This window comes from Haliotis rubra, unplaced genomic scaffold (genome assembly GCF_003918875.1).
Source record: "Haliotis rubra isolate DU_JTF1 unplaced genomic scaffold, ASM391887v1 Scf942, whole genome shotgun sequence".
In the NCBI taxonomy this organism is placed as follows: Eukaryota; Metazoa; Mollusca; class Gastropoda; order Lepetellida; family Haliotidae; genus Haliotis; species Haliotis rubra.
Window position 1 is genome coordinate 44600 of NW_025767682.1, and position 18956 is coordinate 63555.

The 18956-nt window shown below is 44.5% G+C and overlaps 1 protein-coding gene across 2 annotated transcripts in view; it reads left to right on the forward strand.

Annotated features, from left to right (window-relative positions):
- Positions 1 to 18956, forward strand: part of LOC124264792 (POC1 centriolar protein homolog A-like) — a 29861-nt gene that overhangs the window by 1902 nt on the left and 9003 nt on the right. For both annotated transcript variants that reach the window (XM_046699582.1, XM_046699583.1), the window contains exons 3-9: positions 1656 to 1735; positions 6724 to 6815; positions 6948 to 7056; positions 9406 to 9476; positions 9798 to 9905; positions 10155 to 10270; positions 10688 to 10821. In XM_046699582.1, the coding sequence (XP_046555538.1) occupies positions 1656 to 1735; positions 6724 to 6815; positions 6948 to 7056; positions 9406 to 9476; positions 9798 to 9905; positions 10155 to 10270; positions 10688 to 10821 (710 nt within the window). The remainder of the gene's footprint in view (positions 1 to 1655; positions 1736 to 6723; positions 6816 to 6947; positions 7057 to 9405; positions 9477 to 9797; positions 9906 to 10154; positions 10271 to 10687; positions 10822 to 18956) is intronic.

Consider the following 18956-nt stretch of genomic DNA (forward strand, 5'->3'; position numbering starts at 1 on the left):
GTTAAAGTGGCTGTGTTTTGTGACTAGCCTGTAATAGGATTGTTCATGTCTTTATTTGACAGCAGAGGCCAGTGAATCTATCTAAGGTACAGGGATGGTAAGATGCTGCCTACAGTGATTAGGCTCCAGTATTTGGTATCCATTTTCAAACACAGAGAACACTGATAGTAATAATTTTGTGGGGCCCAAGGCAGGCTATTGTCATTCTAGGTGACCTATATGCCCAAACATGTGACTGATATTACTATTATTATTACTATATTGCACATGCTCAGTGGGGGATGGACTGAATAACGAAGATTGCCCTTGATCTCTTGCGATAAAAAGTTTGTGGCGACATATTTCGGTCAGAGAATTTTCTTTTCTTGAAGTCCTGATTTTTGTTGAATAGGATTACAACTTGGTCAAACTGAATTTGATTGCTTGAGTACTTTTTTGGTGGTCTGATTTCCTGTCTGCCGTTGAGGCTCTTATTCATTTTAATGCAGTTAACTAAGGAACAGGAGGTTTCACGTACGTAAGAGTCTCAACATTCATTGTTTGTCTTGCATATTATTCCGTTTGGGGGTTGCTTTTTGGGGGGATAGGGTTCAGCCATTTGCTTGGAGGATGGTTCTCAGGGATTGGAAGCCAGTGAAGATGGTGTCACTGCCTGTTTGGTGCTAAAGTAGTGTACTGATCTGACGAGAGGCCTTGCCAATATAGGGTATGGTCATCCTGATGGGGGTGGATTTAGACATGGTCAGTTTGGGTTTGACCTGGAGGAGATAAAACTACCCGGCCCAGCAGATACCCATCTAAAGAACATAAAACAGAACACTACAGCCTAAGCAGATTGCTGCACGTCGCTCTGTGTAGTAAACAAAAAGTTATCCTTAAGCTGTAATCTTTGTTATTGACTTTCCAACTTCTAGTATGCTGGTCAAACAATAAGGGTTTATTCACTGTTGACACTTTGAATATATTTCTTACCTGAACAGAAAGTTAAGTCATATGCAACATGAAAGTTACCAGTTTGCTACCTCTCAGTCTCAGATTCCATTAGCCATGTTTTTACAGTTTTGAGGTGTCATAATGTATTTGCATACAGGATGCAATGTGTCTTGTGAACCTCTCCCAGGGCTCCAGATAATTTTTCAACATCAGGAGTACGTACTCCATATTTTTCACTACAGGAGTACTGGAAAACCTTAAGAGTACATTTAGAGTACTGAGTGGAATTTAATGGAGTATCAGTAATCTTGTGTTTCGTTTCATATATGCACCACTACATTGATAGTCTTGTGTAGACAGGTCAATAAACAATAAACCAATATTTTATTCAGATAAATACGTCTGTAAATGATTCTAAGACCGTACACTATTGCTGTGGTGCGTACCTGCTACGTTTTCTAAATTATTTGCTACCGTATCGTGCATATTTTGTATTCGTACATACGCCGATATGGCCCTTATCTGGAGCCCTGCTCTCCTAACCCTGTCTCAGTGGCAAGTGTGTTGTTGTTGACATTATATCACTCTCATCATGTGACCTGTGCTGACATCCCAGCTGTCTCATGTCACAACAGAGATGCTTCCTGGTGCCTCAACACCATTGTGATGAAAGATGATCATCATCACTAATCATGCTAATGATGTGTTGTGGACTTTTTCAGCCTCTGGGTCCATGGATTCATGTCTGATGGTGTGGAATTTCAAGCCGAAAATGAGGGCTTACAGATTTGTTGGCCACAAGGTATGTCCACCCTACAGAGCCAGTAAGAAACAAACTACTGACGTGACCTGGTTGATTCCTCTTTTGTTTTTCTATGACTATTTTGATTCTTTGCAGCCTAACACTAAAAGTTTTGATGTGTGTCCACGATAGTGTCATGGTGTAGTGGTGCAGTTGTCACAGTGTGTAGTGGTGCAGTTGTCACAGTGTGCAGTAATACTAATACTAAAAGTTTTGATGTGTGTCCACGATAGTGTCATGGTGTAGTGGTGCAGTTGTCACAGTGTGTAGTGGTGCAGTTGTCACAGTGTGTAGTGGTGCAGTTGTCACAGTGTGTAGTGGTGCAGTTGTCACAGTGTGTAGTGGTGCAGTTGTCACAGTGTGCAGTAATACTAATACTAAAAGTTTTGATGTGTGTCCACGATAGTGTCATGGTGTAGTGGTGCAGTTGTCACAGTGTGTAGTGGTGCAGTTGTCACAGTGTGCAGTGGTGCAGTTGTCACAGTGTGTAGTGGTGCAGTTGTCACATTGTGTAGTGGTGCAGTTGTCACAGTGTGCAGTAATACTAATACTAAAAGTTTTGATGTGTGTCCACGATAGTGTCATGGTGTAGTGGTGCAGTTGTCACAGTGTGTAGTGGTGCAGTTGTCACAGTGTGCAGTGGTGCAGTTGTCACAGTGTGTAGTGGTGCAGTTGTCACATTGTGTAGTGGTGCAGTTGTCACAGTGTGCAGTAATACTACTACTACAAAAGTTTTGATGTGTGTCAACAGCGATAGTGTCATGGTGTAGTAGTGGTGCAGTTGTCACAGTGTGCAGTGAATTGCAGTTGCAGTGTGCAGTGGTGCAGTTGTCACAGTGTGCAGTGGTGCAGTTGTCACAGTGTGTAGTGGTGCAGTTGTCACAGTGTGTAGTGGTGCAGTTGTCACAGTGTGTAGTGGTGCAGTTGTCACAGTGTAGTGGTGCAGTTGTCACAGTGTGCAGTGGTGCAGTTGTCATTGTCCACGGTGTGTAGTGGTGCAGTTGTCACAGTGTGTAGTGGTGCAGTTGTCACAGAAGTGGTGCAGTTGTCACAGTGTGTAGTGGTGCAGTTGTCACAGTGTGCAGTGGTGCAGTTGTCACAGTGTGTAGTGGTGCAGTTGTCACAGTGTGTAGTGGTGCAGTTGTCACAGTGTGCAGTGGTGCAGTTGTCACAGTGTGTAGTGGTGCAGTTGTCACAGTGTGTAGTGGTGCAGTTGTCACAGTGTGTAGTGGTGCAGTTGTCACAGTGTGTAGTGGTGCAGTTGTCACAGTGTGTGGTGTAGTGGTGCAGTTGTCACAGTGTGTAGTGGTGCAGTTGTCACAGTGTGCAGTGGTGCAGTTGTCACAGTGTGTAGTGGTGCAGTTGTCACAGTGTGTAGTGGTGCAGTTGTCACAGTGTGTAGTGGTGCAGTTGTCACAGTGTGTAGTGGTGCAGTTGTCACAGTGTGTAGTGGTGCAGTTGTCACAGTGTAGTGGTGCAGTTGTCAGTGTGTAGTGGTGCAGTTGTCACAGTGTGTAGTGGTGCAGTTGTCACAGTGTGTAGTGGTGCAGTTGTCACAGTGTGTAGTGGTGCAGTTGTCACAGTGTGTAGTGGTGCAGTTGTCACAGTGTGTAGTGGTGCAGTTGTCACAGTGTGTAGTGGTGCAGTTGTCACAGTGTGTAGTGGTGCAGTTGTCAGTGTGTAGTGGTGCAGTTGTCAGTCTGTAGTGGTGCAGTTGTCAGTGTGTAGTGGTGCAGTTGTCAGTGTGTAGTGGTGCGGAGTTGTCAGTGTGTAGTGGTACAGTTGTCACAGTGTGTAGTGGTGCAGTTGTCACAGTGTGTAGTGGTGCAGTTGTCAGTGTGTAGTGGTGCAGTTGTCAGTGTGTAGTGGTACAGTTGTCACAGTGTGTAGTGGTGCAGTTGTCAGTGTGTAGTGGTGCAGTTGTCACAGTGTAGTGGTGCAGTTGTCAGTGTGTAGTGGTACAGTTGTCAGTGTGTAGTGGTGCAGTTGTCACAGTGTGTAGTGGTGCAGTTGTCACAGTGTGTAGTGGTGCAGTTGTCACAGTGTGTAGTGGTGCAGTTGTCACAGTGTGTAGTGGTGCAGTTGTCAGAGTCTAGTAGTGGTGCAGTTGTCAGTGTGTAGTGGTGCAGTTGTCTGGGTGTGTAGTGGTACAGTTGTCAGTGTCACAGTGTAGTGGTGCAGTTGTCAGTGTGTAGTGGTGCAGTTGTCACAGTGTGTAGTGGTGCAGTTGTCACAGTGTAGTGGTGCAGTTGTCACAGTGTGTAGCGGTACAGTTGTCACAGAGTGTAGTGGTGCAGTTGTCAGTGTGTAGTGGTGCAGTTGTCACAGTGTAGTGGTGCAGTTGTCACAGTGTGTAGCGGTACAGTTGTCACAGTGTGTAGTGGTGCAGTTGTCAGTGTGTAGTGGTGCAGTTGTCACAGTGTGTAGTGGTGCAGTTGTCAGTGTGTAGTGGTGCAGTTGTCACAGTGTGTAGCGGTACAGTTGTCACAGTGTGTAGTGGTGCAGTTGTCAGTGTGTAGTGGTGCAGTTGTCACAGTGTGTAGTGGTGCAGTTGTCAGTGTGTAGTGGTGCAGTTGTCAGTCTGTAGTGGTGCAGTTGTCAGTGTGTAGTGGTGCAGTTGTCAGTGTGTAGTGGTGCAGTTGTCAGTGTGTAGTGGTGCAGTTGTCAGTGTGTAGTGGTGCAGTTGTCACAGTGTGTAGTGGTGCAGTTGTCAGTGTGTAGTGGTGCAGTTGTCAGTGTGTAGTGGTGCAGTTGTCACAGTGTGTAGTGGTGCAGTTGTCACAGTGTGTAGTGGTGCAGTTGTCACAGTGTGTAGTGGTGCAGTTGTCACAGTGTAGTGGTGCAGTTGTCACAGTGTGTAGTGGTACAGTTGTCACAGTGTGTAGTGGTGCAGTTGTCAGTGTGTAGTGGTGCAGTGAAACAGTGTCAGTGTGTAGTGGTGCAGTTGTCACAGTGTGTAGTGGTGCAGTTGTCACAGTGTGTAGTGGTGCAGTTGTCAGTGTGTAGTGGTGCAGTTGTCACAGTGTGTAGTGGTGCAGTTGTCACAGTGTGTAGTGGTGCAGTTGTCACATGTGTAGTGGTGCAGTTGTCACAGTGTGTAGTGGTGCAGTTGTCAGTGTGTAGTGGTGCAGTTGTCACAGTGTAGTGGTGCAGTTGTCACAGTGTGTAGTGGTGCAGTTGTCACAGTGTGTAGTGGTGCAGTTGTCAGTGTGTAGTGGTGCAGTTGTCACAGTGTGTAGTGGTGCAGTTGTCACAGTGTGTAGTGGTGCAGTTGTCGAGTGTGTAGTGGTGCAGTTGTCACAGTGTGTAGTGGTGCAGTTGTCACAGTGTAGTGGTGCAGTTGTCACAGTGTGTAGCGGTGCAGTTGTCACAGAGTGTAGTGGTGCAGTTGTCAGTGTGTAGTGGTGCAGTTGTCAGTGTGTAGTGGTGCAGTTGTCACAGTGTGTAGTGGTGCAGTTGTCACAGTGTGTAGTGGTGCAGTTGTCAGTGTGTAGTGGTGCAGTTGTCAGTGCTGTAGTGGTGCAGTTGTCAGTGTGTAGTGGTGCAGTTGTCAGTGTGTAGTGGTGCAGTTGTCAGTGTGTAGTGGTACAGTTGTCAGTGTGTAGTGGTGCAGTTGTCACAGTGTAGTGGTGCAGTTGTCAGTTGTCAGTGTGTAGTGGTACAGTTGTCAGTGTGTAGTGGTGCAGTTGTCACAGTGTGTAGTGGTGCAGCTGTCAGTTGTCAGTGTGTAGTGGTGCAGTTGTCACAGTGTGTAGTGGTGCAGTTGTCACAGTGTAGTGGTAGTGGTGCAGCGGTTGTCAGTGTGTAGTGGTGCAGTTGTGTGTGTAAGTGGTGCCAGTGTGTAGTGGTGCAGTTGTCAGTGTGTAGTGGTGCAGTTGTCAGTGTGTAGTGGTGCAGTTGTCACAGTGTGTAGTGGTGCAGTTGTCACAGTGTGTAGTGGTGCAGTTGTCAGTGTGTAGTGGTGCAGTTGTCACAGTGTGTAGTGGTGCAGTTGTCACAGTGTGTAGTGGTGCAGCTGTCACAGTGTGTAGTGGTGCAGTTGTCAGTGTAGTGTGCAGCTGTCACAGTGTAGTGGTGCAGTTGTCACAGTGTGTAGTGGTGCAGTTGTCAGTGTGTAGTGGTACAGTTGTCAGTGTGTAGTGGTGCAGTTGTCACAGTGTGTAGTGGTGCAGTTGGTCAGTGTGTAGTGGTGCAGTTGTCACAGTGTGTAGTGGTGCAGTTGTCACAGTGTGTAGTGGTGCAGTTGTCAGTGCAGTGGTGCAGTTGTCAGCGTGTAGTGGTGCAGTTGTCAGTGTGTAGTGGTGCAGTTGTCAGTGTGTAGTGGTGCAGTTGTCAGTGTGCAGTTGTCAGTGTGGCAGTTGTCAGTGTGTAGTGGTGCAGTTGTCACAGTGTGTAGTGGTACAGTTGTCACAGTGTGTAGTGGTGCAGTTGTCACAGTGTGTAGTGGTGCAGTTGTCACAGTGTGTAGTGGTGCAGTTGTCAGTGTGTAGTGGTGCAGTTGTCACAGTGTGTAGTGGTGCAGTTGTCAGTGTGTAGTGGTGCAGTTGTCAGTGTGTAGTGGTGCAGTTGTCAGTGTGTAGTGGTACAGTTGTCAGTGTGTAGTGGTGCAGTTGTCAGTGTGTAGTGGTGCAGTTGTCAGTGTGTAGTGGTGCAGTTGTCAGTGTGTAGTGGTGCAGTTGTCACAGTGTGTAGTGGTGCAGTTGTCAGTGTGTAGTGGTGCAGTTGTCACAGTGTGTAGTGGTGCAGTTGTTGCAGTTGTCACAGAGTGTAGTGGTACAGTTGTCACAGTGTGTAGTGGTGCAGTTGTCACAGTGTAGTGGTGCATCCGGTCACCTTGTAGCTTCATCCTCTAGGGATGGTGTTGTCAAGTAACCATCTGTTTGTGTTACAGGATGCAGTCGTGTCAGTGCAGTTCTCCCCGTCCGGTCACCTTGTAGCTTCATCCTCTAGGGATGGTGTTGTCAAGTAACCATCTGTTTGTGTTACAGGATGCAGTCATGTCAGTGCAGTTTTCCCCATCCGGTCACCTTGTAGCTTCATCCTCCAGGGACAAGACCGTCAGACTCTGGATACCAAGTGTGTACGTACTCAGAGATACATATACCATTATACAATGTGACGTCCAAGTTTTAGACCTAGTCGATCCAAGACGTATTCCTCATGCTCCGTAATGTGTCTTTCTTGTGACTGAAATGATGTTATTTTGTTTTAGGAAAGGGGAATCAACTGTATTCAAAGCTCACACCGCTACTGTACGTAGTGTGGACTTCTCCAGTGATGGGCAGACTCTGTGTACAGCATCGGACGACAAGACAGTCAAGGTGAGCTAAACTCTCACTACACACACATGACTCACAACACAACACACATATGTGACTGACATGTCACACATACGACTCCACACGCATGACATAACACACACATGACTCCCATGACACAACACATACATGACTCACACGTCACAACACGCATGGGGGGTGGGGTAGCCTAGTGGGTAAAGCGTTCGCTTGTCACTCCGAAGGCCCTGGTTCGATTCCCCACATGGGTAAAATGTGTGAAGCCCATTTCTGGTGTACCCCGCCGTGATATTGCTGGAATATTGCTAAAAGTGCCGTAAAATATAACTCACTCACTCACAACATGCATGACTCACATGACACAACACACATGACTCACATGACACAACACATATATGACTCACACTTAACAACACACATGACTCACATAACACCACACACACATGACTCTCATGTGACATGACTCACATTACACAACACATACATGACATGCATGACTCACGTGACACAACACACATGACTCACACATCACAACACACATGACACAACACATACATGACTCACATCACAACACATACAAGACTCACGACATAACATACATGGCTCACATGACACAACACTAGCATGATTTGCATGACACAACTCACACTTCACAACACGCATGACTCACATTACAACACGTACATGACTCATGACATAACACATAAATGGCTCACATGACCCAACACACATGACTCACACATCACAACACACATGACACAACACATACATGACATGTCACAACACACATGACTCACATCACAACACATACATGACTCACGACACAACATACATGGCTCACATGACACAACACACATGACTCACATGACACAACACATATGACTCACATGACAACACTAGCATGATTTGCATGACACAACACATACATCACTCACAGTTCACAACACGCATGACTCACATTACAACACGTACATGACTCATGACAGAACACATACATGGCTCACATGACACAACACACATGACTCATGTGACACAACACATACATGACTCAAATGACAACTTCACAACACACAAGACTCACATGACTCAGATGCCATAACACACACGACTCACATTACAACACATACATGACTCACGACACAACACACCTGACTCACATGACACAACACATACATGACTCTCATGAGATAAGACACTTACATGACTCACATGACACAACACATGCATGACTCACATGACACAACACATACATGACTCACATGACATAAGACACATACATGACTCACATGACACAACACACCTGACTCACATGACACAACACACCTGACTCACATGACACAACACATACATGACTCTCATGAGATAAGACACTGACATGACTCACGTGACACAACACATGCATGACTCACATGACAACACATACATGACTCACAACACATCACACCTGACTCACATGACACAACACATACATGACTCTCATGAGATAAGACACTTACATGACTCACATGACAACACATGCATGACTCACATGACACAACACATACATGACTCACATGACATAAGACACATACATGACTCACATGACACAACACATTCATGACTCACACGCCATAACACACATGATGCACATTACGGCATATACATGACTCACATGACAACACTCACATGTCAACAATACATGACTCACATGACACAACACATACATGACTCTCATGAGATAAGACACTTACATGACTCACATGACACAACACATGCATGACTCACATGACACAACACATACATGACTCACATGACAAGACACCTACATGACTCACATGACACAACACATTCATGACTCACATGCCATAACACACATGATGCACATTACGGCATATACATGACTCACATGACAACACTCACATGTCAACAATACATGACTCACATGATGCAACACACATGGCTCAAATGACAACACGTACATGTCTCACATAATACAACACACATGACTCACGTGACAACACACAGATGACTCACATAACACAACACATACATGACTCACGGCACAACACACATGGCAAATGCATGACACACAACATACACATGACACATACTACACACTCATGATTCACACAACACAACACATGCCTCACACGACACACACATATAACACACTCACTGCACACACTAGACTTGTTTGACCTACTACACACATTGAACACACATAACACACATATAAAATCTTATTTTCTTGTTGAGTTAAAATTTGAGTACTGCATACAAACTGCTGTTATGAAAAACACAAGTTGTTCATGGCTTTGTTTATTTTGTGTTTAATTCACCCAGAAATGGACAACTTTTTACCTGCTAAGAGCTGTGTGATTGTCCTGATTTCAGCTGTGGACTGTTCACCGCCAGAAGTTCATCTTCTCCCTTACACAACACATGAACTGGGTGCGCTGTGCCAGGTATGTCTAGTGGGAGGCAGATGCATCTGTACACGTGGCTACACGATACATAGAGGACATGGTTATAGAGCACCTGTGTCTTACCTTGGTCTGTTGGGAGTCATATCCATTGCTAGCACCCAACTACTCTACTCTAGCTTTACACCAAATAAGATGACAACAAATTTGAGACACTCCTAATTTATTTTATATGCATTTCAACACAACTTGACCAGTCTATATTAAGTGATTGGCAAGCAATTTGTAAATCATGAAATACGACAAGTCTGTCCCTGTATGAGAGGAGCGACTGTCTTGTGTACTTGTATATGTTTGCTGCAGGTTTTCCCCGGACAATCGGTTGCTGGTGTCCGGAAGTGATGACAAGACAGTCCGGCTGTGGGACAGACAGAGCAAGGAGTGTGTCCACACTTTCTATGAAACTGGAGGGTGAGCTGACAGTGGTGGAAATACCCAATGTACCATACATGAGATCTGAAAGGAATTGTTTCATCCTGCATGTTGTCAACCCTTTAAAGTGGAACTATGGAATAACAAACTATCATGGCCTACATTGTGCCACTTTGGTGTTTCCATTCAATGGTGTGTCAACTCCCCAGAGCATGACCCTTGTGTGTTTGTTATGTCTATTGCTATGTAGTGTGTATATATGCTGATCTGTGGATGTTTGTGATGTAGGTTTGTGAACCACGTGGAGTTCCACCCGAGCGGCACCTGTATCGCCTCAGCCAGCACTGATGGAGGAGTCAAAGTATGGGACATCAGGATGAACAAGATACTGCAGAACCATGTTGGTACGTTGTCCCAAGACAGTCGATATATTGTATACTGCAGAACCATGTTGGTACGTTGTCCCAAGACAGTCGATATATTGTATACTGCAGAACCATGTTGGTACGTTGTCCCAAGACAGTCGATATATTGTATACTGCAGAACCATGTTGGTACGTTGTCCCAAGACAGTCGATATATTGTATACTGCAGAACCATGTTGGTACTTTGTCCCAAGACGGTCGATATATTGTATGTAGTGTCTGTTGTCAAGTTGTCCTTTGTCATAACGTACATGGTTGAAAGAGTTTCAATCTCACTTCTGATCAGCATTATGTAAAGCTGTGACAATTATCTTCAACTTACAGACTGGAATATTTGTTGTGTACAGTATTAACAAAACCAGATATCCCATGTATTTGACGCTTGTGTTTCCCCAGCTCACACTGCCGCCGTCAACAGCCTGTCCTTCCACTCCAGTGGCAACTACCTCCTCACTGGTTCTGACGATGCCACGGTCAAGATATTCGACCTGTTGGAGGGCAGGATCTTCTACACTCTACACGGCCATCAGGTAGTGGTCAAACAACTCACTTTGCCCTGTTGGGTACTCTCAAGACTGAAGGCATGGGTGCGAATTACATGGTTGTAGGTGTGAATTACATGGTTGTAGGTGCGAATTACATGGTTGTAGGTGCGAATTACATGGGTGTAGGTGCGAATTACATGGTTGTAGGTGCAAATAACATGGTTGTGGGTGTGAATTACATGGTTGTAGGTGTGAATTACATGGTTGTAGGTGCAAATTACATGGTTGTAGGTGTGAATTACATGGGTGTAGGTGCGAATTACATGGGTGTAGGTGCGAATTACATGGGTGTAGGTGCAAATTACATGGTTGTAGGTGTGAATTACATGGGTGTAGGTGCGAATTACATGGGTGTAGGTGCAAATTACATGGTTGTAGGTGTGAATTACATGGTTGTAGGTAGGAATTACATGGGTGAAGGTGTGAATTACATGGTTGTAGGTGCCAATTACATGGGTGTAGGTGCGAATTACATGGGTGTAGGTGCAAATTACATGGTTGTAGGTGTGAATTACATGGGTGTAGGTGCGAATTACATGGTTGTAGGTGCGAATTACATGGTTGTAGGTGGGAATCACATGGTTGTAGGTGCAAATTACATGGTTGTAGGTGGGAATTACATGGTTGTAGGTGCCAATCTCATGGTTGTAGGTGCGAATTACATGGTTGTAGGGGTGAATTACATGGTTGTAGGTGCGAATTACATGGTTGTAGGTGCGAATTACATGGGTGTAGGTGGGAATTACATGGGTGTAGGTGGGAATTACATGGTTGTAGGTGGGAATTACATGGTTGTAGGTGGGAATTACATGGCTGTAGGTGCGAGTTACATGGGTGTAGGGGCGAATTACATATGGTTGATTACATGGTTGTAGGTGGGAATTACATGGGTGTAGGTGGGAATTACATCGGTGTAGGTGGGAATTTCATGGGTGTAGGTGGGAATTACATGGTTGTAGGTGGGAATTACATGGTTGTAGGTGGGAATTACATGGGTGTAGGTGGGAATTACATGGGTGTAGGTGGGAATTACATGGTTGTAGGTGGGAATTACATGGGTGTAGGTGGGAATTACATGGTTGTAGCTGCGAATTACATGGTTGTAGGTGGGAATTACATGGTTGTAGGTGGGAATTACATGGGTGTAGGTGGGAATTACATGGGTGTAGGTGGGAATTACATGGTTGTAGGTGGGAATTACATGGGTGTAGGTGGGAATCACATCGGTGTAGGTGGGAATTACATGGGTGTAGGTGCAATTACATGGGTGTAGGTGTGAATTACATGGTTGTAGGTGCGAATTACATGGTTGTAGGTGGGAATTACATGGTTGTAGGTGGGAATCACATCGGTGTAGGTGGGAATTACATGGGTGTAGTCGGAATTACATGGTTGTAGGTGTGAATTACAAGGGTGTAGGTGGGAATTACATGGTTGTAGGTGCAAATTACATGGGTATAGGTGTGAATTACATGGTTGTAGGTGCGAATTACATGGTTTTAGGTGCGAATTACATGGTTGTAGGTGCGAATTACATGGGTGTAGGTGCGAATTACATGGGTGTAGGTGCAAATTACATGGTTGTAGGTGTGAATTACATGGGTGTAGGTGCAAATTACATGGTTGTAGGTGTGAATTACATGGGTGTAGGTGCGAATTACATGGTTGTAGGTGCGAATTACATGGGTGTAGGTGGGAATCACATGGTTGTAGGTGCAAATTACATGGTTGTAGGTAGGAATTACATGGTTGTAGGTGCCAATCTCATGGTTGTAGGTGCGAATTACATGGTTGTAAGGGTGAATTACATGGTTGTAGGTGCAATTACATGGTTGTAGGTCTGAATTACATGGGTGCAGGTGTAATTACATGGGTGTAGGTGCAGAATTACATGGTTTGTAGGTCTGCGGATACATGGTTGTAGGTGGGAATCACATGGTTGTAGGTGCAAATTACATGGTTGTGAGGTGGGAATTACACGATTGTAGCTGCCAATCTCATGTGGTTGTAGGTCAGAATTACATGGTTGTAGAGTGTGAATCACATGGTGTAGGTGTGAATTACATGGTTGTGGAGATTGGGAATTACATGGGTGTAGGTGGGAATTACATAGGTGTAGGGTGGGAATTACATGGTTGTAGGTGGGAATTACATGGTTGTGGGTGGGAATTACATGGGTGTAGGTCTGAATTACACATGGGTGTAAAGGCGGAGTACATACATGGGTGTGAGTTACATAGGTGTAAAATTACATGGTTGTAGGTGACGAATGACATGGGTGTAGGTGCGAATTACATGGTTGTGAGGTGAGAATTACATGGTTGCAGGTAGGAATTACATGGGTGTAGGTGGGAATTATGGTTGTAGGTGGGAATTACATAGGTGTAGGTGCAGAATTAAATGGGTGTAGGTGTGAATTACATGGTTGTAGGTGTGAATTACATGGTTGTAGATTATGAATTACATGGGTGTAGGTGGGAATCACATGGTTGTAGGGTGGAATTACATGGTTGTAGAGTGGGAATTACATGGTTGTAGGTGGGAATTACATGTGGTTGTAGGTGGAATTACATGGTTGTAGGTCTGAGAATTACATAGGTGTAGTGGGAATTACATATGGTTGTAGTCAGGAATTACATGGGTGGGAAGTAGAGTTACATGGTTGTGCTTAGAATTACATGGTTGTGAAGTGGGAATTACATGGTTGTAGGTGTGAATTACATGGGTGTAGGTGCAAGTACATGGTTGTAGGTGGAATTACATAGTTTGTAGGGTAGAATTACATGGGTGTAGGTGGGAATCACATGGTTGTGAAGTGGTAGTACATGGGTGTGATTATTACATGGGTGTAGGTGGGAATTACATGGTTGTAAGGTGTGATTACATATATGGTTGTGGGTGGGAATTACATGGTTGTAGGTGGGAATCACATGGTTGTAGGTAGGAATTACATGGGTGTAGGTGGGAATTACATGGTTGTAGGTGTAGGAATTACATGGGTGTAGGTAGAATTACATGGTTGTAGGTGTGAATTACATGGGTGTAGAGGTGAGAATTACATGGTTGTAGGTGCAATTACATGGTTGTAGGTGGGAATTACATGGTTGTAGGGTACCAATTACATGGGTGTAGAGTGGGAATTACATGGGTGTAGGTGGGAATTACATGGTTTGTAGGCAGAATTACATGGGTGTAGGTGTGAATTACATGGTTGTAGTGTGAATTACATGGTTGTAGGTCTTGAGTACATGGGTGTAGGTGGGAATTACATGGTGTAGAGGGTGTGAATTACATGGGTGTAGGTGGGAATTACATGGTTGTAGGTGGGAATTACATGGATTGTAGGAGTGGTAGGAATCACATGGGTGTAAGTGAAGTCACAATGGTGTAGGTGGAAGTGGTATGGTTGTAGGTCACGAATTATTATGTAGGTGTGAGATTACGCGCGGGGTGTGTAGGTGGAACATAGGTGTGGGTGAAATTACATGGTTGTAGGGAATTACATGGTTGTAGGTGAGAGATTACATGGGTGTAGGTGTAGAATTACATGGGTGTAGGAGTGCAAGAATTACATGGTTGTGGAGGTGGGAATTACATGGGTGTAGGTGGGAATTACATGGTTGTAGCTAGGGAATACATGGTTGTAGGTGGGAATTACATGGTTGTAGGTGGGAATTACATGGTTGTAGGTGGGAATTACATGGGTGTAGGTGGGAATTACATGGTTGTAGGTGGGAATTACATGGGTGTAGGTGGGAATTACATGGGTGTAGGTGGGAATTACATGGGTGTAGATGTGAAATTACATGGTTGTAGGTGCGAATTACATGGTTGTAGGTGCAGAATTACATGGTTGTAGAGTGGGAATCACATGGTCCGTGTAGAGTGAGATTACATGGTTGTAGGTGGGAATTACATGGTTGTGGAGTGGGAATTACATGGGTGTAGGTGGGAATTACATGGGTGTAGGTGGGAATTACATGGTTGTAGGTGGGAATTACATGGGTGTAGGTGGGAATTACATGGTTGTAGCTGCGAATTACATGGTTGTAGGTGTGAATTACATGGTTGTAGGTGGGAATTACATGGGTGTAGGTGGGAATTACATGGGTGTAGGTGGGAATTACATGGTTGTAGGTGTGAATTACATGGTTGTAGGGTGGGAATTACATGGGTGTAGGTGGGAATCACATGGGTGTAGGATTAGTCAGAATTACATAGGTGTAGAGTGGGAATTACATGGTTGTAGGTGTCATGGGTGTGAGTGGGAATTACATGGTTGTAGGTGGGAATTACATGGTTGTAGGTGGGAATCACATGGGTGTAGGTGGGAATTACATGGAGTGTAAGGTCTGAATTACATGGTTGTAGGTGTGAATTACAAGGCGTAGGTGGGAATTACATGGTTGTAGGTGCACAAATTACATGGGTATAGGTGGAATTACATGGTTTAGGTGTGAATTACATGGGTTTAGGTGTGAATTACATGGTTTGTAGGTGCCAATTACATGGTTGTAACTCTGCCAATTACATGGTTGTGGAGTGTGAATTACATGCTTGTAGGTGGGAATTACATGGGTGTAGGTGGGAATTACATGAGGTGTAGGTGGGAATTACATATGGTTGTAGGTGTGAATTACATGGGTGTAGGTGGGAATCACATGGTTGTAGGTGGGAATTACATGGTTGTAGAGTCACAGATACATAGTTGTAGGTGGGAATTATGGTTGTAGGTGGGAATCATGACCGCGCAGAGTGGGAATTACATATGGGTGTAAGTGGGAATTACATGGTTGTGAGTGTGAATTACAAGGGTGTAGGTGGGAATTACATGGTTGTAGGATTACAAATTACATGGGTATAGGTGTGAATTACATATGGTTGTAGAGTCTGAATTACATACGGTTTAGGTCAGCGAATTACATGGTTGTAGGTGCCAATTACATGTAGGGTGTGGGTGTGCAGATATATGGAGTGTAGGGGTGATTGCAAATTACATGGTTGTAGGTGTGAATTACATGGTGTAGGTCACATGAATTACATGGTTGTAGGTGTGAATTACATGGGTGTAGGTGCGGAGATTACATGGTTGTAGGTCAGCAATTACATGGGTGTAGGTGGGAATCACATGGTTGTAGGTGCCAAATTACATGGTTGTAGGTGGAATTACATGGTTGTAGGTGCCAATCTCATGGTTGTAGAAGTGCGAATTACATCAGTTGTAGAAGTGAATTACATGGTTGTGAGTGAATTACATGGTTGTAGGTGCGCCAATTACATGGGTGTAGGTGGGAATTACATGGCTGTGTAGAATTAGGAATTACATCAGTTGTGGTTGGAATTATGGTTGTATGCGTGAATCATATGTAAGTGCAGGTGTTACATAGCTGTAGAGGAACGAATTACATGGTTGTAGGTGCGAATTACATGGGTGTGGAGGCACGAATTACATGGTTGTAGGTGTGAGATTACATGGCCACCGGCCAGGTGCAGGTGAATTACGGCTGTGGTTGTAGGTGTGGAATTACATGGTTGTAGGTGCGGAATTACATGGGTGTAGGTGGGAATTACATGGGTGTAGGTGGGAATTACATGGGTGTGTAGGTGGGAATTACATGGGTGTAGGTGGGAATTACATGGGTTGTAGGTGTGGAATCTTACATGGTTGTAGGTGGGAATTACATGTATGTGTGTAAGTTGGGAATCACATCGGTGTAGGTGGGAATTTCATAGGTGTAGGTGGGAATTACATGGTTGTAGGTGTCACACAATTACATGGGTGTAGGTGGGAATTACAACGGGTGTAGGTAGTGAATCATGGTCGAGTGGGAACTACATGGGTAGGTGGAATTATATGGAGTTGTAGGTGGGAATTACATGGTTTAGGTCCTTCTGAATTATAAGTGGTTGTAGGTGTGAATTACATGGGTGTAGGTGGAATTACATGGTTGTAGGTGCAGAATTACATGGGTGTAGGTGGGAGGAATTACATATGGTTGTAGGTGGGAATTACATGGGTGTGGAGTGGGAATCCACGGCTGTAGGTGTGAACTCATCGGTGTAGGTCACAGAATTATGGGTGTAGGTCGGTGAATTACATGGGTGTAGGTGGGAATTACATGGTTGTAGGTCTGTGAATTACATGGTTGTACGGCATAGGTGGGAATTACATGGTTGTAGGTGGGAATCACATGTGTACGAGGTAGGGAATTACATCGGTGTAGAGTGGGAATTACATGGTTGTAAATTAGAATTACAAAAGGGTGTAGGTGACGAATTACATGGTTGTAGGTGCAAATTACATGGGTGTAGGTGGGAATTACATGGAACTACATGTTTGTAGGTGCGAATTACATGGTTTAGGTGCGAATTACATGGTTGTAGGTGGGAATTACATGATTGTAGGTGTCGAATTTCATGGTTGTAGGTTAGGAATTACACGTGGCGCCCGTGTGTCGGACGGCTGGTGCCGAACCATGGTTGTAGGTGGGAATTACATGGGTGTAGGTGGGAATTACATGGTTAGGTGGAGTCATACGGTTGTAGGTGGAACATATGGTTGTAGGTGGAATTATATGGGTGTAGGTGGGAATTACATGGTTGTAGGTGTGAATTGTAGGTGAACACGGGTGTAGGTGGGAATTACATATGGTTGTAGGTGGGAATTACATGGTTGTGGGTGGTGAAATTACATGGGTGTAAGTGGGGAATCTCACAATGGTGTGGTGGAAATTACATGGTTGTAGGTGGAATTACATTATGGTTGTAGGTGTGAATTACATGGGTGTAGGTGGGAATTACATCACGGGTGTGGGTGGGAATTACATGGTTGTAGGTGGGAATTACATGGTTGTAGGTGGGAATTACATGGGTGTAGGTGGGAATTACATGGGTGTAGAGTCAGGAATTACATGGTTGTGGGTGGGAATTATGGGTGACAGGTGGGAATTACATGGAGTGTAGCTGGGAATTACATGGTTGTAGGTGGGAATTACAAGAATGTAGGTGCAGAATTATGGTTGTAGGTGGTAGGGATTTACATGGAGTGTAAAAAGTGGGAATCACAATGGTGTAGGTGGAAATTACATAGGTGTAGGTGGGAATTACATGTGGGTGTAGGTGCAGGAATTACATGGGTGTGAGTGGGAATCACAATGAATTGTGTGGTCTAGAATTACATGGGTGTAGAGTCTGAATTACATATGGGTGTAGAGTGGGAATTACATGGTTGCTGGAGTCATAATTACATGGTTGTAGGTGGGAATTACATGGTTGTAGGTGGGAATCCTATCATGGTGTGGATTAGGAATTACATAGTTGTGCAGGTGTGAATTACATGGGTGTAGGATAGAGATTACATGGTTGTAGGTGGGAATTACATGTGGGTGTAGGTGGGAATTACATGGTTGTGGAATTAGAATTACATGGGTGTGAGTCTGAGATTATGGGAGTGGAATTAAGGAATCCATGAGTCTGGTCTATGTGGACTGTGGAGTGGGAATTACATGGTTTACAGGAGTAACAGATCCACATGGGTGTGGAGTGGGAATTACATGGTTGCAAGAGTGGGAATTACATGGGTGTGGGTGGGAATTACATAGGTGTAAGGTGGGAATTACATGGGTGTAATTAGAGATTACATGGTTCTGAAATTAGAATAACATGTGGGTGTGCCAGGTGGGAAGACTCATGGAGTGTGGGGTGGGAATCACATGGTTGCAGGTCTAGAATACATGGAATTATGGGTGGGAATTACATGGTTGGAGGTCTGAATTACATATGGAGTGTAAGAGTGGGAATTATGGGTGTAGAGTGGTGTGGGCCACATGGGTATAGGAGTGGAATTACATGGTTATGGGTCTGTGAATTACATGGGTGTAGGTGTGAATTACATGGTTGGGGTGGAATTACATGGGTGTGAAGTGCATTTCATGTGGATACATATGTGTGAGTATGAATTACATGGGTGTGGAGTGTGGAATTACATGGACATGTAGGTAGGAATTACATGGTTGTGAATTAGATGCATGGTGTGGGTGTGGTTATGTCACCGAATTACATGGGTGCTAGAGTCTTGAATTACATGGGTGCTTAGGTCTTTGAATTATGGTTGTAGAATT